This window comes from Drosophila suzukii, chromosome 3 (genome assembly GCF_043229965.1).
Source record: "Drosophila suzukii chromosome 3, CBGP_Dsuzu_IsoJpt1.0, whole genome shotgun sequence".
NCBI classification, from domain to species: domain Eukaryota; kingdom Metazoa; phylum Arthropoda; class Insecta; order Diptera; family Drosophilidae; genus Drosophila; species Drosophila suzukii.
In genome coordinates this window covers 6,006,153-6,030,475 of record NC_092082.1, presented here as the reverse complement: position 1 = coordinate 6,030,475, position 24,323 = coordinate 6,006,153, and the positions used below count along the sequence as shown (strand labels likewise).

At 41.0% G+C, this 24,323-nt stretch overlaps 1 protein-coding gene across 8 annotated transcripts; it reads left to right on the top strand.

Moving 5' to 3' along the window:
* The first annotated feature begins 485 nt into the window (after positions 1-485).
* Positions 486-23,749, top strand: Ncc69 (sodium chloride cotransporter 69). 8 transcript variants are annotated; one of them, XM_065864144.2, is made up of 19 exons: positions 486-649; positions 11,468-12,025; positions 14,849-15,028; positions 15,520-15,634; positions 17,283-17,541; positions 17,613-17,866; positions 17,927-18,041; positions 18,099-18,244; positions 18,303-18,468; positions 18,544-18,686; positions 18,746-18,855; positions 18,979-19,114; positions 19,330-20,140; positions 20,321-20,380; positions 20,883-20,930; positions 21,537-21,634; positions 21,690-21,919; positions 22,927-23,162; positions 23,217-23,749. In XM_065864144.2, exons 2-19 carry the CDS (start codon positions 11,721-11,723, stop codon positions 23,459-23,461), a joined length of 3,657 nt encoding a protein of 1,218 aa, XP_065720216.2. In that variant the 5' UTR covers positions 486-649; positions 11,468-11,720; the 3' UTR covers positions 23,462-23,749. The 8 variants fall into 8 exon arrangements, with proteins under 8 accessions (XP_065720216.2, XP_036672379.3, XP_065720217.2 ...); XM_036816484.3 differs by having other exon boundaries at positions 501-1,188; positions 21,537-21,631; XM_017079032.4 differs by having other exon boundaries at positions 502-857.
* The last annotated feature ends 574 nt before the right edge of the window (positions 23,750-24,323 follow it).

Here is a 24,323-nt window from a genome sequence, read left to right as displayed (position 1 = left end):
TCCCAACGCCAACAAATTTTCCAAAGGTGACTAACTCGAATTTTCATCGGTTAGAGCGTGTCTAAATGCATACAAACGAGTCACTTACAAAATTCTGGTCTCCGTTACCTGAGTCATCTTATAACTCATTCACATTTCAGGCACAAAGGTTTGCATTACCCTAACGGATCTATTACTACACTGCAATATAGCAAACATTTGTAAGGGTGCAAAAGCCACCACCAGGGGAACCAACTCCAGATATCTCACAGATACCGAACCCAAACTCACTCAACTCCGGTTGCGCGTGTGTGAAATGGAATTTTCGTGCCGCATGTTTGGATTCATTCGATCGTGCTATAGTACGTAGTATCTAGAGAGCTCGTTATGCTGTCGTTTGGTGCCCCAGCATTTGTTTGTTCGCCGCACTCGACGACGGCGAATTCGTTCGCTTGGATATTTTGTGGCGATCGCGGGCCGAGTTTACCTCAGTCAGTCGTCGTCAGTATTTTTTGTACCATTCGGCATTCGACTCTCTGCACGTGCGGTTGGGATTCGCTGTGGATCTGCTGCCACGTCTTGAACCCAAGAAACATCCATCGATCGTCTTGAAGTAAACACTCGTTTATTTTCGGTGCTGGATATTTATTTTCGAAACAGACCTCTTTAGGCAAGTGCTCAAGTGTGCAAGATACAAAATTATAAAAAGTATCCCAGAGATACAAAGCACTGTTTTGGTATCTGCCTGCCCCACCTAGGAAACCCCATCCTAGTTTGCTGTTCATCCTACTGGAACACAATTAATTAGTTTCAAAAAGCGTTTTGCAGTGCGAGAAAGCGGAACATCGATTTAAATGCAAATGCAACAGCAATTGTCAGTGAGTGAAAGCCAATAAAGTGCCCTTCTGAGAAATACAATTTGTTGTCTCGGTGCAAAAGTACTTGAGGGTCTTGCGGCTCGTTTTGGGGAAGTAACCCGAATACCAAGTACTTGCAGTTCATGGGTTCCGTCGCAGAGCTGATAATATAATAATTACTGTATGCCCAGTCCATAAGTGTACTTTGTTTTCGATTTTCGCTGGCGCGGGTAAATATTTACCAAAAAGCAATAATGTGTGTTTCAGTGAAAAGTGCTTAAACTTCAGGCGGTTCTCACAGAAATAAATGTATTAATTACCCTGCCAGTTGGATATTAATTTTTCGGTTTCGGTGAGTTTGCAAAGCGGTAAAATGTATTCCTTAAAATTCTGCTCAATTTTTCTGCGGTTTTTCGGCCAGCTGTCTTGCCTTTGTTTATCTCGCTGTACGCGAAAGTGGTCTCTTTTGTCTATGCTCCCTCCAGTAATTTAATAACCTCCCCCACCCGCAGCCAATTTAATTATGAAAGCTTTTAAAAAAGTCTTATAATTCTACCATTTCCGATTGCCCGCCACTTTATCATTTTTTAACAAAATAGTTCTCAGAAGGTGACTCAAGCTCGTCAGTTGTTTTATCGAACCGCTGTTCCACGGGTTTTTAATTTTACCGGGAAACGCACTTAAACCCATTTTCCAGCATATCTGTAAGTGAGTGCCATGCACTTGAACTTGAAAGCCATTACCAGTTTTCCGGGTCCGGTCTCGTCTATCTTTGGCAAGTGCTCTTGTTCATCTCCATATACTTGTGGCACTAAGTAGGGTAATAATTCATCGGTGCAGTCGTCCGTCTTTTTGAAATTCTATGACGACAATCTGGAAGGCGCTTTAAGATGTAGAATCATCCGGCTTGGATTGCGGTCAGTTGTCATTTGTTAGGAAGCATTCGCTTATCGGGTTACGTTTTCAGATATGCAAAACCAAAAGTTTTTCTTGTCTTGTATTGTTTTGATAATCCCAAGGAAGTCTAATATCATACATAACAGTATTTTAATACTTATTACTCTTCTCTTCGCTCTTCAAAATCTTTAAAAACTGTCTAGTTTTTAGCTTGAGGTGCTTTTATAAATTATTCATATTGTTTTTATTACGTCTTCAAAGAAAAAGGTTTTTTCAAGTGTCTTATGAAATCTATTTGAATAATTTAAAAGAGGAAAACAATAATAAGTGCTCTTGAAAGTGCATATCAGAGTGAAAGTAAACAACAAACAATGTGTGTGCATTTAGGGGAAGCACACTTAAAGCCTAAATAAATTAAAATCCATAAAACTAAAGAGACATCAAAGTCATTCAATGAATATAAAAAAATACAGTACTTAAGAAACACAGACAACATTGAATGCACTTTCTTGAATTTAAGAAATTTAAAAAACTCAAGAAATTTAAAAAACTTGGAGTAATTTTATACCAAGACCAAGAATGTGACCTTTTATTATTAGGTCCTCAATAAAATGTAGATCCTTTGAAATGTGATATTTTTGGGACAAACAAAGTGCTTAGCAACAGAAATTTCGGAAATAGGGTTGCTCCTTGGTTTTTTAAATTCGGAATCTTTCTTTGATATCCAAAGATCTTGTCAATCCCCAAGTAACGTCAAAAACCCCTGTCTTGTGAAATATTTTTCCTACTCAATGATCTGATTGCATAACTTTTGAACCTGCGCAAAGAGAAAAGAAACCCCATAAGATTGAAATGCAGCTGCATTCGTATATCACTCAAAATCGCGCCTAGCAACAGAAGTCCTGGGCATGGGGTTGCACTTATTCCACCCCGAAACCTCGATATAGGGTCGAAATTTCTTATGGGGTTGCATTTGAAGGTCGTGGCCTATATAAGTCGCTCTGTTATACATCCGAGTATATATTTATATGTGTGCATGCAAAACTGAACTGGATTCCACGGGGCTCAGCCGGCCCGCTGTCGCAGCGCATATAGGCGAATGGAACACATGCCTCGATTAACTTGTCCATTTGCCAAGCCATTGACACAGCCCGACTAATGGAAATGCAACTCAAATTGTCACTGCTCCTCTTAATGATTCTCGACTGGCTGTGGAACTGTGGCAGTGGGTGCGCCGGGGGCCTGGGGGTCGGATTTGCGGCTCAACTGGCGCTAAAGCCGCCTGATCCAAGAGCTTTGGCTGTCAGCCACGGACAGTAGACGAAATGTACGAAAAGTACGGAGAAAGCAAGACAACGAACCGCAGATCACAACAGAGACGGAACGCAACTAATAAACTAATAAATCATTGACCTTGCGAACCTTGACAAAGCGAGTGAGTGCACGGGTTAGACGAGTCGCTCGACCAAAAAGTGCACGGATGCCATTTGGTGACTAGACGGGGATGCACTGAAAATAAGAAAGTATATTAGGGTGTTGAAAGTGTATGGAAATAATGGAAGATTTCTAAAAAGATCCTATTAGTATAAGTACATTTGAACTGTTACATTTGAATTTTTTCCAAAACTTTGTTATGTCTATCTCTTAATTTAATGACTTGATCAATCAATAAATTAATCGCTAGAAAAATAAATCCGAACTGCCATAAAAATGTATAAACATAGACCAAGTAAATTGCCCAAGAAGCACATGATCAAAACTTTGTATATATTACGGAAAATTACGAGCTTTCTTTCCAAAACGTTTTTCTAAAGTGCTGCCCATGTTTTCTGATTTATGAAACGAGAGATACCAAATCGTGTTGAAGAATACAAAGATGAAAACTTTAATATCATATAAAGTAATTGTGTGAGCAAAGAATTTATAAGACTTGTAGAACTTCGAAAAGAAATTTGTTTAAAGATATGAACAGTGATTATTTAGTTAGTTCAGCTATGCCTATGAAACTAAGCTTGTCTTCAAGACCTGATAATAATGTTTAGCTTTTAATGACTCTAAGAATTTCTCCCAGTGAACTGAGAAATGATTGTCCACGGCGGAAATGGGACTGGAAATGTGAATGGGAACGGGAATGAGAACGAGAATAAGAATGAGAATGGGCTCATATGAGTGATGTGTGGCGAGGGTACTTCTGCTTCTGGAAATTATGCAAAGCACAGCGCCAAGTCACGAAAATACCGAGTAGCGGTGCAGTCGCCACGCCGTTGACAATTTTCACCTTTCGCCTTTTTGTCTTTGCATAAAAAAAGAGTCTTTTAATAAAGATTTATGGCAATTGGCCGAGTGATTCCTGCCGCGATAGCGATTGCGTGGGCGTGTGTCGGTTGTCCAGCGAAATTCTTTTGCGTAAGAAATCCGCTAATCAAAGTGCTGTGACGTTGGAATGGAATTCATAAATTAAATACCCGCATAATTGAAATTAGCCACCGTGCCCTTTCTTTTCTCTGGGCCAGAAATGCCCAGTGTGCATTAGCATTAAACAAATTTTAGATTAGAGCCAGTTGGCTTTGATGTTGCCTGATGGCCACTAAATGGGTTAGAATTGTGGAAGGGGCCCATCCGAGAAATTTAAATTCCAGCTCTGAGAGTCGGAAACAAACGTTTTGTGCTTTTGGTCAGAACAGAATAACAGAATACCATGGCCAATTGGCCAGGTAAACGCTTTTCGGCTCTCCGTTTTGCTTTGGCATTCTTATTGGTTTTTTAGGGCCACAAACTTGAATTTTCACATGTCTGTTGGGCTCGTATTTATCATATTTGGCTTTGTTTCCAGTATTTATGTACTTGGGTATACATGGATTTGGAATGATGGAGGATGGGCCTAACGAGTGCTGAATAGTGTGTTTTAAAACTGACTGAATCATCCTGACGCCGGTTCTAACAATCCGTGCAATGACCTGTGAAATTATGTGGATTATATAAACTTATCCCTGCCGCGACCCCCAAAAATCTTTGGGATTCCCCGAGGGTCGTATTTGAAGCTCAAAAAGATTTAGTGTTCCTGGGACTTCTCGTTTTTTTCATGGTTGCTTGAGTGTTATTTTAAAGTTGAGTTGCTTTGCCCAGAACCAGGCTTTAAAAATCAATAGTTTATTTCACTCGCATATTACCTACTTACTAATATTTGCTGATTTCGATTTGCATACCTGATATTTAGACGGGTTTGGCACGGCCGCAAAGTTGCTGATTAGAGGGCTTAGAATTTGCTAATTGGCAGCCGAAGTTATGCTACCCAGGGATTTACTATCCAATCAATGCAAATAGTAAGAACGTGCAAATGGCTCAAAGTCCACTTCGATTTCGTGCCATTCGAAGTTATCCGCTCAGCACAAGTTTGCAATTGCCGAAAGTGTTAACTTGGCTTAGTTTATTCTGTAGCTTTCTCCCTAACACCGGACTTATGTGCCAATCTCTGAAATTCGCACATTTGGCTAATTTGAGTCTAATTAAATTACCTGTAGAAGCAACCAATTGGCAGCTTCATAAATACCAGACTAAACCAGAACTGGAGCTGAAATCCTTTCAGAACGTGCTTAAGCTTAGAACATGCCATCGCATAATGTGTGGAGTAATGGAATGGAATGCTAACATGCATTTTATTTGCAATGAACATGGTTTCGACTATTTACAACTGGGTGTCATGTGATGCACTGGGAATTGATACGACTTAAAGGTAGTCACTCCGGCACATGCCACATGACCCATATCCACTTTTATTGCACACTTGGTCAGAGTCATTAAGCAGCGGTTTAGGCGACAATATTCATATGAGACGCGGTCCGGGTTTACGATTTAGCTGTGCCATGAAGCTCCGTAGCAGGTGCTTACTTTAATAAGTTGCTGGCAAACAAACTGAGCAATCAGCACGATTTTGGACCGACATCTCGGATCGTTTGGCTGGCTCAGCAGAATTTCCCCAGATCATCTGCTGCTTACCCAATTCAAGTTATGGGTTTCCGAGGGCAGAAAATTGGTATAATATATTCTAAAATAAATATGGGTTGCTTTATACACTTTTATACACTTTTGAAAGCATGGGGCGTTCGTGTCTGAAGAATTCGCGATTTTTTTGTATAGTTGTCAAGTCAAGCATTGCAATGGTTTTAAAAAAAAAAGTTCAGCTGTAGGCAGTAAGTAATAATAAATATGTGGAACCTTGAAGCCTTATTCAATCGTTAACTCATACGTAATGGATTTCTTCGAATCGACTTTAGTTTCTCGAGCTGCTTACTTTACGACTGATTACCTTGAAATACCAATCAGTCCCCGTTAAAGCATTCCTTTTCTGCGAATCGCAAAGAAGTGTTCATAAAGACTTCTCGTTTTGCCCTAATAAATTTTTCTTTCCTGCGCTTACACATTCGTATAGAGGTATGAATATCTCCCAAACCAGTGGCAATTGCCATATATTTTTATTAACCTTTTTTTTGGATTCGGCAGCTTTTGTTTTTCCGTCTGGCATGTGATTTGTCCCGTGTTTGCTCTTGAGTCCGTGGGTTTTTGCACTTAATTTATGCCGCCACAAATGAGGCGAAGTAAAAAACAGTGGACCCACTCTAACCATCTTTTTTGGGGTCCAAAAAGTCAGCTGGGTACTTACCAAACGGCATGATATTTCCATTTCCGAGTCGTAAATACTGGCTGGTTCCATGCTCTTTACGACTTTAAATCATAAAACGTCGTCGGCCGTCCCCTTAGACTTACAGACCCTGAGATCTCGAACCACTCCTACCCACTTACCACGAGTACCGTCCGACTTCTGAGGCTTCTGTTTGCGGCATAAAAGCCCGCGAAATATTATTTATGGTTATTTTCATTTGAAAATTATAGCCGAAAAACCATATGATATAAATAAGCAAGTGTGCCGCACAACGGGCAACTTGTCCTGGTCCCCGGATCCGGTTTTTCATATTGGGAGAGGTCAATCCCCGGTGTCCCACAAACTTGTTACGTTTTATTGTTTCACGCTTTTCTCGAGCAGAGAAGAAAAACTTGTGGCGGAACACTTGGTTTCCTTTGTTTTTCTCTTTATTTAAAGCATTTCACGTTGCCACTTGTTGTTTACCTACTTCTTTGAGCACATGTTTTTGGGTGAACAACTTACACTACAGGTCTTATCACGAACTCAAACCGCATTTGAGGTGAATTGATTTTCCTTAACTACTTGCCAAAAATAGATTCACTTATACCACAAAAAGATAGTAAATGAAAAAACAAATAAGGCTTACAGGTTAGCAAAAATAGATTTTTCGTTTAAATAGTTTTCTAACGAGCAAACTTTAATTAATAGTTTTGAAAGTTAGGTTTCTTGGAATATTTTCCCCAAAACGTTTCATAGATTTTTCATTCAGCTGCTTCTCAGATTAAATGAACTTCAATTATCTTTGGTTAGGATTTATTCATATTTACTTATCGATTTACCAATGCTTGTGTAGCTTGCCTTGTGCAAACATGACAGAGTAAAGAATCAATTGGTCCGTGATGAAATCCTCTTTATTGGTAAGCCAAATTTTCAAAAGCATTTACAATTTGCCTGAGGTAAAGAAAATTGTAACATGTTACGTGAAATGTTGACTTGCCAAATATATTCAAGACGATTAGTTGAGAAAATGACTAAATAGTCTCTGTTTATGGTAATCTTGGTAAAGGTGGGTCAGGCTTAAATACAGTAGAAAAAGCATTTTCAATGCTACAAAATGAGTCACATGAATAAATTTAATGATTCTTTATTATTTTGAACACATTTATATGATAAGTGAAAATGAATATGCACGAAAACTGAATTATTTTACAAAATGAAATAAGAATATGAACAGATTAGTATTCATATATTATTATTTAAACCAAAAGCAGAAATATGTGGAAGTTAAAAAATGTGAATTAATGAAATTACGTTGAAGTGGGAAGGTTACACCATTTATATCAACGAATCTGTGTCCTTAGTCTGAAAGGATTTATATCAGCATGGCATACAGTTCAGGGCAAAAGTATTATTTTTTCCCAAAGATGCCATTAAACCGTGCGTGGATCCCAGAATCTGTGGCGGAATGAGGAATGTTGTGTCATTTCTCAGGGCTGACAACACGGACGTTAATGCTTTAATGCCTGTCAGTCGCATAGCTCCTTAATCGCTTAAGCGGTTGACGCTCGAGGCAAATTCCCGACAACCCTTTGGGCCGGCATGAAATGTGGGCCAAAAGAATTAGCCCGATTGCCAAAATGACTTCCATTCTTGTTTATTACCAAACAGTTTGCATTTTTTGGCTTAAAGCGAACTTCCGTCCCTTGGGTTTCGGGTGTCCTGAAGTCCTTGTGTCCACAGCATATCCTTGTCCTCCACACCCCAGCTACTTTGCATTTTTTCCACATTTTTTTCCACATTCCTCAGCTTAGTTTTGCTTGTTTTATTTTTTCTTGCCGTCTAGTTGCTAGTTTATTTGGCCCGTTTTGGTGGGCGTAAAATAATGTAATACAATGCGGATCAGCACGCTTGACTTGCTCAACTTCTGCTGTGTGTTTTTGACACTTTGTTGCTCCGGATTTTCCGCATCCTCCAGCTTTTTTTTTTGGGTCTTGGTTTGTTAAGCCGCTTTGATGCCTATCTGTTAGATATATAAATATATATATAGAGAAATACGGATACGTTGGCCAGATGACCTCCTGCCAGCCACTGATGAACGGATACCAGGACTACCGACATCAGTCAGTCAGCTGGGTGGCCGAAAGTTTTGTTTTTTGCGCGTGCCACATCACTGATTGCCGCTTGGGATTCGGAAATCGGAAATCGGGTGGCATAAAAACGATTGATATCAATATGGGGCCAATGGCGACTAACACGTGACATGTGATGTCCTGTCATTAGGTCCTTCTTAGTTTGCTGACGAGCAGCCAGTGTTTTATGACCATTGCTTTTTGCTACATCGAGCATCTTGTAATTGAGGTCGTGCAATAAAATGCACAGGCACTTGTGATTTAATGACCTCTGCCCTTTTTTTGTCCTTATAAATTGCACTCGCTTCTATTTAACTTTAATATTACACTCGTCTGCAAAGTTAGATCCCTTGATGGGTTCAACTTTCCAGCTGATGCTGGCAAAGAGTTGAGAACTCCGCGGGTGGAGCCTTCGGAAATGCCCATTAAATCTAAGCATTTAATTCGACTGTATAGCTCTGGGCGTTGAACACAAGCTTTATATGCAATTGTTGCCAAATACCACCGACGTTGTAAAAATCGTATTTTATTGTGGCAATTGAATTGCGAATGGGCGTGGAATTGAGTAATGAAAAGCAAAGCGGGTACCGCTTCAAATAAAATTCCCATCGACGAGGAACCGCAGTGGCAATCACAATTGGGTCCCCAATGACGGTGGAACTGTCAACAATTATTATTCCGATACGTTTTTACAGCAACCCACGCCTTTCCTTCGTCCCTGCGAATTCATGGCTGGCTAAATGCTTCATTTTCAGTGGGTTTTCCAACACCCAACCCCACAAATGGCCAATTTATCAAAGATGAGGTCATAAATCAGGCAAATGTCGTAGGGAAAAGTCTTTAATCCGATGCATAAACAAAAACAAGATGTACCATTCATATTTTGATATAAAATATGAAATAATAGATTATAAATAAGGTGTAAAGGTCAAAAAAGCTCAAATTGAAGAAGATTCTAAAATGAAATGATAGCTAGTAAAAAGATTTTAAAGAGGTTTCGATTATATTTGTTAATAAATTTGCTTCCCATGTTTGATATTTAACATCAAAGATGCGTAACGTCCAAGGTGAAAATAAAATAACATGGAATACGTATGGGGAAATATCAAATAAATCTTAAATAGTCGAACCAGGTCATAGATTTTTTGGTTTTCCAGCCACTTTTTGATATTTCGATACTTTATTTTTTATCCCTGGCAAATACCTCATTTGGCTTTAGACAACAGCTTTTCTGTCTGCATACTTGCCAGAGGGTAAGGACTTGTTTGCTATCTGTCGAAGGGCAGCTGACGCCTGGGAAAAGTTTGGAATCTGCAGCTTTTCGGTGCACATCCGAGGGGTGAAGGGTCAACGGGTTGTCATTGTGTCTCACGCTGATAAGCTGGCCAAAAGTTTCGCTGCACCTGCCCAGGATGCCTGTCAACTGTCATCTGACATCTGTTTGTTCCACAGGGAGCGGGTTCATTGAATTAAGATCTTAATTGCCGCAATAAATTCGTGCAAATTCTACGCTGCTCAGCTGAGCAAAGTTCCCACAATTTTCGAGTAAAAATGTCGTAATTGGCGTAATTAGCCAGCGTTTGGCAATCTCTTTCTAGCAGTTTATCTCGGTCTCTTTCTGTGCTACTATTTGAGTTTTCTATTATGCCATTTGGGCGTTTTGTTATGGTAATTGTCCGCCTTTGTTTGCCTTTCGCACTTGTCGCTCTCAACTTGACCCATAAAAACGGCACATGCAGTCCAGCTGACGGCGAAAACTGTGACAAATTGTTGCCAGTTCACGCAACTTCTCAGTCACTTCCGTTTCCGCTTTACCCTCTCCCCATTTCCCTTTCTCCATTTCAATAAGGCGCCAGTGCCGCGAAAGGGATTCCCATGAAACATTCTTCCACCTGGCAACCACATCGGCCGACTAATCATGATTAATTTGCATCAATTTGAGTTGGGGCTATTTTTAGTCGGGCGGCACTCGCTGCATTGTATCGCCTTAATCGTTTCGAGTAGAGGTCTTTTATTACCTCACGGGAATGCCAGCGCGAATTTCTCGGATTTCGTCACTCGAATGTCACACTCAAGTTGGCGAAAGTCGATATATCTCATGGATACAGGCAATAAAATTGCGTGCTCCATATCGATGAACTTTGAAGTCCCCCAAAAAAGATGTGTCACTTGAAATATGAATTTGATAGGTAGTCAGAAATCATTTGAATACTTAAATCCAACAGTGAAATATAATATTTTTTACGTCGTGGCATTCCAAAATATCTTTCTCATTTTTATGGTTTGGGCAAAGTTGTAACCTCATTAATTTAGATTTTCATATTTTAGGTCTGTATAACCCCCATAAACTGGACATTTATTTCCATGCCCACTTATTTTACAATAAGCAAACAAATGCAAATTAAATCCAGTTCTAACATTTTTCATTTTCATAATACCTGATTTGTGTTTACTGCCAAATTAAAATGGCACAAATGATTGATTGTTTGCTTTATCGAGCGAATACCTTTGTGCATATATTTGTTGCGGCAGGATATTCAAACATCGATGTGAATAAATAAACATTCAGCTGTTTTTTCTCTAAATGGCCAACCAAAAGGTTCTGGGATTCTTGTCATCTGGCCAGTGGCAGACGAGCAAAACTTCAGACAACTTGGAAAACACGCTTACTCTTGTATTTTCCTTTGTTGGCGATAACAAGAAAATGTTTTCATATCAGTGTCCTTAAGAAGAGCAACCAAAAAAAAAAGGGCAAGGATTACAAAACTATGTTTAATTGTGTATGCTTGGGTCGGCGGCCAACAAACACGAACCTTCTAATGCATAATCGAGTGTTTTTATGAGTATAAAAAACCTTTTTGCTTTTGGCAAACTCACTGAATCAGCGAATTCGTGTCCTTTTGATGGTATTCCAATTCATCTTGATTTATGGGATTTTCTTTGCTCTGTTCTCCTCTTTGCAGATAGCTTTAAGCGCTGGGCGAGTGCCACTTTAAACGGCAGTAACGGATGTCCTGATTGCGCTTTCCCGGAATACCTATACATATACAATTAGCCACCGAGTGGATGGGTCGATTGAATAGGCTCCGAAAAGTTTGCGACCCGCACACGGAAACCGCATAGGCAGAGCCGCTCGGCAAAATCTTCCCGGGGCGAGGACGAGGACGAGAAGCGAAACCCCAGAAAACACCAGGCAAACAAGGCAAGGGCTCCCAGATGTCCGACACAATCTCCTTCGAGTTGGGCTCGGCCGCCGACCGGCCCCCCAACAGGTTTCAAGTGAATCCGGTCAATGGCAACAGTCGCAAGTCACAGGGCTCGGATGGCCCAGGATCAGGAGGAGGAGGAGTAGCAGGAGCTGGAGGAGTTGGGCAAGGACACGGACATGGACAAGGAGGACACGCGGACGATGGGCCGCACGAGGTCTATCGCCGGCTCACAAACGCCGAGGGCGAGCTGCTCGAGGACGACACATTCGATGCGACACAAATGCTCAACCAACACCAGCCCAGGCAGCAGAGGTGAGTCAGAGGCTGGGTCAGGGGTCAGGGTTCAAACGGCAGGATAGCAAAGCACTCGAAGAAACTAAAGTCCCTCAAATACGTTTGAAAAGGCTAAATTAATGTAGAAGAATTTTAAAATTTGTTTGACAAGCCCTTGCTTATTTTTAATAAGCATTCTTGACCTAAATGCTACATACTTGTATTTCATTTGGTAATTTAAATTGTGAATTTTTATATCTATTATTTATTTTATTTTAATAGATTTATTCTGATTCTAAAATTATCTTTTACTAAAAAGTTTTTAACTTTTCGATAGTAAAAACCAGAAGAGGATTTTTATTACAAATACCTTTATAGGCCATTTCTATACAGTTGTAACTTTTTTCAGCTGAAAGTGGGGCTTTAGAAAATCCTTTTCGTTAAGTTAGTACTTTTGATAATATTTATAAACAGAATTTAAAGAGCTCTTTGGGTAATCCATAGTTATTACTATTAGAAGTTTTAAGAATAGGAATACATTTAAACTAGGATTTATTAGTGTGTTAATTTTCTCCCAAGTGCAGTATGGGCTTAAATCGTTTGCGGTTTTGGGACCGTGTCCTAGCCGACCTTTTCCTTTGTCTATTGTGGCGGAGAATGGAAATTTCTTGAATTTTTCATTTTCTGGTAATTGTTTAGTGTTTCATCAAACAAGAATTGCTTTTGTCGCCTCCTGTATTTTGTCCTCGCTTAATTATGGCGTTAACATTCCGCCCTTGTTCCATCCGGTCACAAAGGATGCCGTGCCAGAGGAAAAGCGGAATGCCTGAAAGAGCCTGGAGAATTATAGCTACCATAGCAGAAGGGACCTTTGAATGAATTACCAAGCTTGAACATTATTCCTATGCAATATAAGGGAAAATGCAGAAGAGTTTGATATCGGGGAAGAAAAACCAAGTAACTGGATTGTAAAGGGCCAACATACCAGCACAACCAGTTGCCGGTTAATCATTCACGCCACATTGAGTGCAATTTTAATTTTCAGCCCATCACTTTCGAGTGCAATCATTCAAAAACTGATTAAACTTTGTAGAATGCCACATCGGACCATCCGCATCTATCAAACGTTCACCAGGGTTTGCCGACCTGAGGCAGCAGGTTCAAAACTCGTCTGCAAAAGGTTCAACACTCGCCTGCAGGAATCAAACAATAACACCAATCACAGACCATAGTAATAACCATCATTTACGCTCGTGTTCCCCATTGGCAGTGGACAGGCAATTTGCATAGTCCTGGGAATGTCGTCGGGGAATTCTTTGTGTCTTTCTTTTTCTGCCAACTATTAAATATTCGCTTCGATATGTCGCCGTGCCTTTACGACAATGTCTGCCAAAGTTCCAACCAAGTTATGGTAATGAGGCTCATGAAAATATTATGGCCCCGTTTATGGCTCCCCACATCCTGCGCAGTCAACTGAATTTCGATTACGAGGAAAACGGTTCCTAAAAAAAAATGCCTCTTAATCGGCTCAAATTGGCAGCCATTGAGCAGCGAGTTCCTGCATAAATTAATGATAAGCCTACTTAAGGGTCCGCTTCAGTTTTAAGCGATGACTGCCTTCGCCCTCACAGATTTATAATTAATTCCTGAATTTTCCTCGACATCCTCCCCACACGGCCGCCTCGCAAATTAAATCAATCTCATTGACATACTATCGACAGGATCATCGTTTTGAGTGCGTTTCACGTTCGCGACTGCCAAGCAATCCGAAAAGCCCAGCCGACATGCCGCCCATAAATTGCTTCGCTGGCAACAGGGCTCACATATATCATATAAATATCTTGAGGCCATTGAGCAAAGAGATTTTGGTACATTGGCAGGAGCCAGCAGGATTTTTTAGCTCGACTTCTGGATACTTTTTGATTTACTAGTTTGTCAAAGGTCAAAAGACGAGTTTATCTATATTAACAGCCTTAAGTAAAAAAACCCATCACGAATTTTTAAGATGTCATTAAAAAAAAATTCAACAGCGAATTACTGCATCTATAAATGTTAAGGCTTTACAATTTTAGTGATTTGCATTCAAATACACATAACAAATACATAAATTCCGCTTAAACAAATAAATTATCCATGAGTTATAAACTTTATTACTCAAACGCAGTGTCGCCTTGTAAATTAGAAATTTACTACCTTGCATATCTACATATTTACCACATTTTACAACATTTTTATTCTTATTTCTAAATTTGAGTTGCGTTCCGCTTAAGTAATTTAATGATATTTCCTGAAAACAATAACTTAGCGATAATTTAAAATTCTGACAAGGCCCGTTTTGGATGGTTTGTGGCTAAAAGCATGGGCGTTTGAGCTTCACTCCATTAGCGGGTGCAACCAGCAGGGTGTCAGGGTGTCAGGATGTCAGAAACGCGCTCATGCAACACATTATCGGTTAAAAACGGGGAGTACGGGTAGTTGAACGCCCTTCTAGGCGCGTGGGCGTGTCCTGGGGCCGTCTGCTCTATGGCAGACTGGCGGGAATCATCTGGGGACCCGGCACAATGGGGGGCAATCAGAAAGTGCAAGTTGTGTTTGAGGGCCAGAGCGAACTAAATCGAAATAAATTCAATTGAATTTTGTTGAACTGAATTGCCCGATAATGAAAGTTATTGGCTGTGGATTTAAAATTGGATCCCTGTTCACTGGCTGAGCTGAGTCGTTTGTCCTTTTAAATCAAATCTGAGCCTTTTGTTCGTCTTTCAATTAAAGTGGTATCCATAGGCAACTCAAAGAGAGTTGGGGTGGTATGTCACCTAAGAATAATGAACAATCTAATAGTCTCTCTCTCTTTTGGATTAACAGGCAATCCATCAAAAGCAGTTTCCGCGACAAGGATAAGCCGTCGAGGTTCAAGGATCTTCAGACGACGACCCGCTTCCAGGTGGACCCCCAGAATGAGGAGTCCGACGAGTCTAATGACTCGCAGGAGGAGCGCGAGCTCCTGGAGAACGAGTACGACACAAAATATGGTAAAAGTTTCCGGTCAGTTTGCATTGCTCCCAACCTAGTTACACAGAGAAAAATCAAACCTTTATTCCGTTATTAATTCGGATTATTTTCTTAATCATTCTCTATTTCCTAACGAAGTACAAGATAAAAATATATATTTTAATAATAGCGAGTACTCGTATTGTCTTTTTAATTTATTTAAAAAACATTTAAGATTTTCCAAAAAATTTAAATAACACAGTCCCATAAAAATATTGTTAAAAAAATTTCTTAGATTTTATTATTGACTGCTTGTCTCTCTAAAATATTTCTATGATTTTCGATCTAACATTTTCAAAGAAATCTAGCAACTTAAAGTCTTTCTTAAAGTTCAATCACTATCCTTACCTGAAAAAGTCACAATGATATGTCATCAATTAGGACTTTCTTGAAATTAATGATTTCTAAACTTTCAAAATTTTTTCTCTGTGTATCTCCTGCTTCGCTGTCGAATATGCGAAATTAATTTCCCCGCTCCTCCGCAGGCACTTCACCCGAGAGGCGCTGCCCCGTTTGGACAACTACCGCAACATGATGTCCATCCAGGCGGCCTACCGTCCAACGCTCGACGAGCTGCACAATGCCACGCTGGTGGGGAAGGTAAGGTTCCATGCCACTATATCAACTCAGGATCGGGTGAACTAAATGAAAATTAACGTTTGGGTCGTAAACACAGCGCAGGACTCTCAAGGGCCACAAATTACAATTTCACAGGACCCATAAATGCTTTACGATTCGCAGGCGAAACCGCCGTCGTCGCAGTGAATGTCAAATTTGAATTTACGCTTACTCGACACCCCCATGAAAATTTGAAAAATTCAATACCCTTAACCCGAGAACTGACCCGAACCCGGCAGTTTCAATTCTTCGGCGGCAAGTGTCACCCCGGCTCAGAAGGAAAGCCAGAAAGCCATTTGCCATTTGCCATTTTTGTCGCGGGGGCACATGAGCGTGACTGCGAATGCCGTCAGGAGTCAAATTGGGCGGTCGTTGGCATTGCAGCCTGGGAAATCCCTGGGAAATTGCCTGTCAACTGCAATTCATGCGGTGGGGGCTCACGCTCTTGCTAAATTTATTCCAAAAACCTAAAATAGAACAACTTGGGCAGACTTTACCGATTAAATTCGACTATGCGGCTGTTAAATCTGATAAGTCCATTGACTTTCCATTTGACTTCTAAGCCTGCGCGATATGAATCATTACGAAAAGTTTTCTATTCCAAAAGACCACAGTGCAGTGCCACCAATTGGCCCTAATTGATTTCCACACTTCTCGGACTAATTGCCTATGTTTTCGCTTCACAATTGGCTGAGCAAATGACTGTCAATAAGAGAAAATAAATTGCTTTAAGCTGCAGCATCTGAAGGTCTATTGGGAAATTGATGCATTGCACAATAGGACAGACATATAATATGAGTCTGGCTTCCAGATAAAATGATGAGCACAGCTTGGTAATTAAGTGTCATGTCCGAAATACTATGAAAAGAGATCTCTCAATGTCACTCGGGCAGCCTGCACAAATAATAAGCAATTAAGAAGGGGTCTTGTTAAAAGTGCAAAGTTCAGGAGTTCAATTGGCTCAACGGGTGCCGCGGCCTCGGGGGCGTATGAATAATCTATTAATAATGCCTTGACTGCGGGAATGCGACGGTTTCCAAGAATTTCTGGTAGCTGAAGTCATCTGTTTTCAGCGGGATTTCTTTTTGTTTGACATTGAAAGGGCCCTTTAAATTTCTACGTTCCCGACCTAAAATGTCCCAACAGAAGAGTGAAATATTTACCCCACCTGCGTGAGGTAGCTTCAGGTTGCTCGCCAAATCATTTATCAACACTAGACAGCTTTATTGAAATTTCCCAGGACCACTCTACCCTTTGCACTCAACGCCCACTGGTACACGTACAAAAATTCGTATAATTTTAGATCCATTTTTGAAGACTATAAATGAAACAACTTCCATATAATGCCCTATTGCTTTTTGCGTATTCGTAAAAATTTTTGAAAATATTTTTGGTTTCTGGTATGGGAGTAAATCTATTAAAATTAAAAATGTTACCAAAATAGAAAATAGAGTTTACAATGCAATAAATATTTTCCAAACCTATCTTTATGTAGGCCTTAAAATTTAGTATACAGTTTAAATATAGATAGTTATTATAATGGAATTTAAATATGTTATTGGGCTTATAGATCTTGGTTATTTATTTTGTATATTTATTGCATATATTTTCTCTCTCTGCATGAACTCAGAACACGCACAGCTTGACGCGTAATCAGGACCCGGAGTCGGGGCTCCTGAATGGGGTCTTGAAATTCGGCTGGATCAAAGGTGTGCTCGTCCGCTGCCTGCTGAACATCTGGGGCGTGATGCTGTTCCTGCGCCTCAGCTGGGTGGTGGGTCAGGCGGGCGTCATCGAGGGCTTCGTCTTAATACTGACAACCACGGCTGTCACGACCATCACGGCCTTGTCGATGTCGGCGATAAGCACTAATGGTGTCATCAAGGGAGGTGAGTCCACATCCCCACCATTCAGGTGGTCGCTTTTAAATGGCCTAAGTGGTTTTCAAACACTCGCCTAGGTGGTACCTACTACATGATATCCCGGTCTTTGGGCCCTGAGTTCGGTGGCTCCATCGGTTTGATATTCTCTCTGGCGAATGCGGTTGCTTGTGCCATGTATGTGGTCGGCTTCTGCGAATCCATGTTGGCCATGATGACGACTTTTGACTGGAAAATCGTTGATGCCGGCGTTCAGGATGTACGCATCATAGGTTGTATCACCATCCTGTTGCTCCTGATTATAGTGGTCGTCGGCATGGAGTGGGAGGCCAAGGTGCGTATGAGTTATATCAAGACCAATGAGTAGTTGTGCACACAATTCCTTTTTGATTAGGCCCAAATCGGACTACTTATTATCCTGCTGGTGGCCATTGGCGACTTTGTCATTGGAAGCTTTATCGGACCAAAGAGCGATTTGGAACTGGCCAAGGGTTTCTTGGGTTACAATGGTGAGGATATTTAATTATAGGGGATTTTTGTAATCAAATCTTTTATTTCCCCTACAGCTACTGTGTTTAAAAATAACCTGTTTGCCGACTATCGCCAGGAGAAGAGTAGTGGTATACAGCATGATTTCTTCTCAGTATTTGCCATTTTCTTCCCAGCAGCTACGGGTATTTTGGCGGGAGCTAATATCTCGGGAGATCTGAAGGTTAGTTTACTTGTTAGTTCGACCCTATAAACACTTAAATATACCTATTTATTTAAAGGATCCCCAAAAATCCATTCCCAAAGGCACCATTCTGGCTATTGTCATTACCACAGGAACTTATTTGATAATGGTCCTTCAGTGCGGCGCCACAGTGGCTCGTGATGCCACCGGCAATCTGACAGATGTAGTTAATGGATCCTTTGCATTCCTCGACTGCCAGCCAGGTAATGGATTTATTTTCAAAGCTAATTAAACTTAAAATTGCACTACAATTGCAATGGTTTTCCGTTGATGCCCAGGTGAATGCAGTTTTGGTCTGCAGAACTCCTTTCAGGTAATTGAGTTGGTTTCTGGCTTCGGTCCGTTGATTTACGCTGGTTGCTATGCTGCCACGTTATCCTCTGCGTTGGCCAGTTTGGTCTCTGCGCCAAAGGTTTTTCAGGTAAAATAATCGACATTGTTGGCTGAGATTCAATTTATATAAGTGTGCTTTCTCTGCAGGCTCTGTGTAAGGATGAGCTGTATCCGAAGATTGTTTGGTTCGCCAAGGGCTATGGCAAGAACAATGAGCCAGTCCGTGGTTACGTACTAACCTTCATCATTGCCTCAGCGTAAGTTGATTACTCAGGGTGTTACGTTCATTTAACTTAACTTTGTTATAAAAGAATAAACATGTTTGGCGTGAAAATTGTGTTAAATATAATTTTATTTTTAAAATATTTTTTTTTCCTTAGCTTTATATTGATTGGAGAGCTGAACCTAATTGCCCCGCTCATCTCGAACTTTTTCTTGGCCGCCTACATGTTGATCAACTTCAGTACCTTCCATGCCAGTCTGGCCAAGCCTGTGGGCTGGCGACCAACCTTTAAGGTGAGCAAATTTTTATACACATAAAACGATGCTAAAATTCGAGGAGTAAAAGCAGAGCCCAAAATAGTAAAGCTACAGCATTCAAGTTTTTACCTCATGTTCGTGCCGTCGTTTGGGTTTGTGTAAAGAAATGATTTTATCCTAAGGAAACCCCAACTTGATTGAAAAAAATAATTTGTAAGAAAAGTCTGAACCTATTGTTTCGTTCAATTTAGTATTACAACATGTGGCTGAGCCTACTGGGCTCCATTCTCTGCGTGGCCGTCATGTTCCTCATCTCCTGGGCCACCGCCCTCATCACCTTCGCCGCGGTGCTGGCTTTGTACTTAATCGTGGCCTACCGGAAGCCGGATGTTAACTGGGGCTCCACCACGCAGGCTCAGACGTACAAGAATGCCCTGATGTCGGTGCAGCAGTTGAACAATGTGGAGGAGCATGTGAAGAACTACAGGCCCCAGATCCTGGTACTTTCGGGCTTGCCCAATACTCGACCCGTGCTCGTCGACCTGGCCTACATGCTCACGAAGAACCTATCGCTAATGGTTTGTGGGCATGTCCTCAGGGGTTCAAGTTCCCAGAAATACCGGACATATCTGCAGGAGAGGGCGGGCAATTGGTTCCGCAAACATCGTGTGAAGGGTTTCTATGCCTTGGTCGATGGTGAGGACTTCGAATCGGGCACTCGAGCTCTAATGCAGGCTTCTGGTATCGGAAAGCTTAAACCTAACATTATCCTAATGGGCTACAAGACTGACTGGCAGACCTGCGATCACAAGGAGCTGGATCAGTACTTTAATGTGATGCACAAGGCACTGGATATGTACCTTTCGGTGGCCATACTGCGAGTGCCCCAGGGTCTGGACTGTTCGCAGCTGTTGGGTTCCCAGGATGGATGGAGGACCATCTCCGATGTGCCCAGGACCCTGCAGCCGAATGAGAGCTCCGGGGACTTGCAGGCTGTCGATAGTAGTGCCCGGAATGGTTTGGGTGGCAGCATTGACTCGCTCAGCCGAAATGTATCGCAAGGTAAGGAACAGGAGTCCGTTACGACCCAAAGGGAACTGTTTATATAACAAACAACTAAAATTCTGATTGTATATTTTGCATGTCTCTCTCTCTCTCTCTCTCGTTGTACCCCTTAAATCGCACCTGCCTAACCACCACCCACCCAAATGCACCCTCTGCACCACAATTGCAATCTCGTAGAGGACCGAAACCGCAACCAGTTGGTCCACAGCGAGCAGAACAGCCTGAAGATAGTCAAATGTGAGTAGCATGCTCGGTAAAATGGTAGAGGTCAAACCTAGGGTGGACCTACTGTGAGTGAAGTGGAATAGCTCTGTTGAAAAAGGGTACATAATAACCAATCCAAAAAATATTAAATATCAGTAATTAAATTAAAAATACTTAAGTCAAGGAAGAAATCAATATAACTACCTTTTTTTATCTGTGATATAAATATTGGTTTGAGGTTAACGTTTATAAAAAAGGCTATTTTTTTCAAAATCAATTTTTAAAGATTTTTTTTTAAAGAGTTAGTTCTTAAATACCACTAATACGACTAGCCAGCTATCTTTTGCTTAACCAAATCAAACTTAGTCTAAGTTATTATAGTTTAAACTTTAAAATACATTTGCGAGGAGCCTATATCCAATCTAAAACAGAGGTCCACCCTACAGACTTGCTCGAAAGCAAGTCCCAAACCAAATCAACCGTTTTCTGCAATTATATGGGTATTTTCGTGTCTTCTGGGAAATCCGAACCGCAGTGCGATTCAAGCAGAGCCTGCGGCGAATGCGCTCGTGGCCAGGTGCAGGTGAAGTTGTGTTTTTGATAAGATTGCGTGTCTTAAAGTACTTTACTTGAATGGAATGTGAAGTTGTTGTAGGCTCTCAGTAGGTAAATATGAATACGAATGGGCACAAAAGTTCACTACCACGCATGTCGGCTGCTGCATGTTGCCTTGTTACGCAATCAAGCCGTAAAGTTTTCAGCAAATTGGCGACACTTAACAGGCAAACTAACCTCAATCTAATGCCAAGTTGGAGGTCCTTCAGGATGCCTTCTGGTCCTGCCAACCCGTCGGTGGTTCGACATCTGTGCGCGTTCCAAACCTTTTTCCGGCAATATGCGGCCCAAAAATTAATGCAATGCTCGTAAATTTGAATTTTAAATTTTATTCCCACACAACGTCCGGCTGGGGCGGCTGCTGTCGTTTCGGGGAATCCAATTTGGGACTACCCCACATGGTGGCCCAAGGGTACCGCTGTTTGTTTTGAATAGATATAGAGCCGGAAAATGGAAAATCTGATGCTGCATTGTTTGTTGTTGTCTGTGCATGTTCGGAATGAAATGATTTTGCTATAGCAGAACTGGCGTTTCCTACTTTAACTTAAATTGCGCTTTCCATTTTCCCATTTAGCCTCCAGCACGAGTGACCTATCCTTCATAGCGGGCAATCAATCGAAGGATGTTTCCGGCATGCCCGATCCTTTGGACGCCAAGTCGGCAAATTTAGTGGTAATTGTGGAATCCATTTAATTAGCGTTGCATTAATGAGCTGTGTATCCTGTAGAGCAATTCGCTGCGGAAATCGAAGCTGAAGCACGACGATCCAGCCTCCCTCTACAGGGGTCCTGGCGGGGTGGAGCTGCCCAAGGAGGTCCTGGCCGACCTCACCCAGTTCACCAGGAAGCGCAGCCACGCCGTCATCGATGTCTGGTGGCTCTACGACGACGGAGGCCTCACCCTCCTGCTGCCCTACATCATCAGTACCCGGCGCACCTGGCAGTCGTGCAAATTGAGGTGAGCATATCGCGAATTACCGCGAAATTTTTGTATACTTTATCGTTGGGCTTCTGGCTAACGAGCAGCTTACAGCCGGTAATTTTCAGCCGGGGAATTTCATCCAGCCATGTGCTCCTCCTTCGAGAGCTGATTTTCTGATTATCTTCTCAAGGTCGCCAAGTGTAACCATCATAGCAAATGCTTGAGGGCTTTTTTTTATACTTGTATTCCGTTTAATTTTTACAATACCATTTCTAGGGAATTCTTAATAAGGCTTCTTTTCAATGTAAAACATTTATCTTCCTGGTAATTTGACTTATTGGCTTTGAATTGCATTTTTCATCAGAAGAAAAATAAACTAACTACATGACTATTAAAATGGGAACAACAGATTTAAATACAAATTAAAAAATATGTAGCCTTCCGGAATCAACCAGGCATGAACGAGTTCTGTACAAAAATATCCATTATGTTCTCTGAAAAAACAAAAGACAGCACTCAGCCATACAGTAATTCGCAGAAAAAATAAATAAGTCAAAACCAGCATTATAAACTTTACGTTGTTCTACTTTTTCGCAGAAAATTGAAATAAGACAAAAAGAGCATTATAAATTCGTTTCGTAGAAGTTATACTCTGCCTGTGATTAACTTCACGAAATAAAATGAACTAATGTTAAGGCTACTGTTCAATGTAAAAGGTCGTTTTTGGTAATTGATATGTAAAACCACTCTTTACCTGAGGAACAAGTGTGTAAATCAAATTAGCCTGGCCATTATGAGCTCTGCATTCTGTTGAAATACCCAAATTGTTAAGCTTATTATTGTTGCATCACGAACTAGTAACTAATACAACAAATTTCACGTTAAATATTCAACCATACATAAAAGAGATTTGTTTAAAATATTCATTTCGCTCACTTAAATTCACAATGCAGCCATCAGCAATGCTGTTTTTCACAGAATAATAAAGCATGTGAAAACGTGCATTATGGTTTCATACGTTATTCTATTATTTTCACCCGCAGGGTTTATGCCCTGGCTAATAAAAATTCGGAGTTGGAGTTTGAACAGCGATCCATGGCCAGTTTGCTGTCCAAATTCCGGATTGACTACTCAGATCTGACGCTTATTCCGGATATTACGAAGAAACCACTGGAGACATCAACGCAGTTCTTCAACGAGCTGATCAAGGACTTTGTGGTGACCGAAAAGGAGGGTGAAAACGGCAACAGCAGCAGGGCTACTCTTAATGAGGATGATGGTGAGTCCTATTTTGATACCACACAAAGAAAAAAACTATAACTATATTTTCTAGCCCTCATAACGGACGACGATCTGCTGGCGGTGCAGGACAAGACGAATCGATACCTCCGCCTGCGGGAATACCTGCGGGAGCAGTCGACCAAGTCGGATCTGGTGGTAATGACCATGCCAATGCCCCGGAAGAACATCGTATCCGCACCGCTCTATATGGCCTGGCTGGAGAGCCTGAGTCGGGACATGCCGCCCTTCCTTTTTGTGCGCGGCAATCAGACGAGTGTGCTGACCTTCTACTCGTAGTAGGATCGGCGGGCCGGAACGGATCTATTGTATTCTACTTACACCTACCGACACTCAAACTCACCGTTATTGTTAGGCGAACGAGTATTTTATCTCTTAGAAGTACCACCCATGTACATAAATTTAGGGACACCCCACGGAACGCACAGAGGCACTGGCTCCAGCGGAGGGATCGGGAACCAAATAGATGTTTCGTATTCCCGTTCCATCTCTGCGCCGTCAATATTAACATTGTCCTAGAAATCGAGTTTAAATCGTATTTAAATGCAGTGCAAATAATTTTTAAAATGGCTTTATTGTTTGGGCTTATACTATAATCGGGTGCTGTATCTTGTCTTAAAGCCTTATCTAACCTTTGCCTACCTACAACTTTTAGAAACTGTATTTTAACTTTCGATAAGCAGGGAAGCAAGGCAAACAAATTTAAAAAACATGGGATAAGATAATTTCAGCTCCTTAATGCTTCGTTATCTCCTAATCCATCAAATTGTCAGCTGTCTGTCTTCTATAATTGAAAACGGAGCTGGGTTCGCCCTTCAATTTGAAGTTGGATGCAACATGTTCGATACATGAGCTATGGGATTATTAAAGGATAGGCTTTCCATGAAAAAAAAATTTTAACTAATTTTACCCTTTGCTTTATATATGCAACTGAACTATTCTTAGTTCAATATGTGTGTGAGTGTATTATTGAAATTTAATTGAGCTTAATCAAAAAGGACTGCAGCTGTGCAATTATTTATAGAAGGGGTCGTGTTTAATTAAAACTATCCAAGCAATAGAAGCCCTTTGTCAATTTCTGAAATACTAGTTGAAGACGAAATTAAGTTATTCGGAAAGTTGAAAGGCTGCATAACAAAAA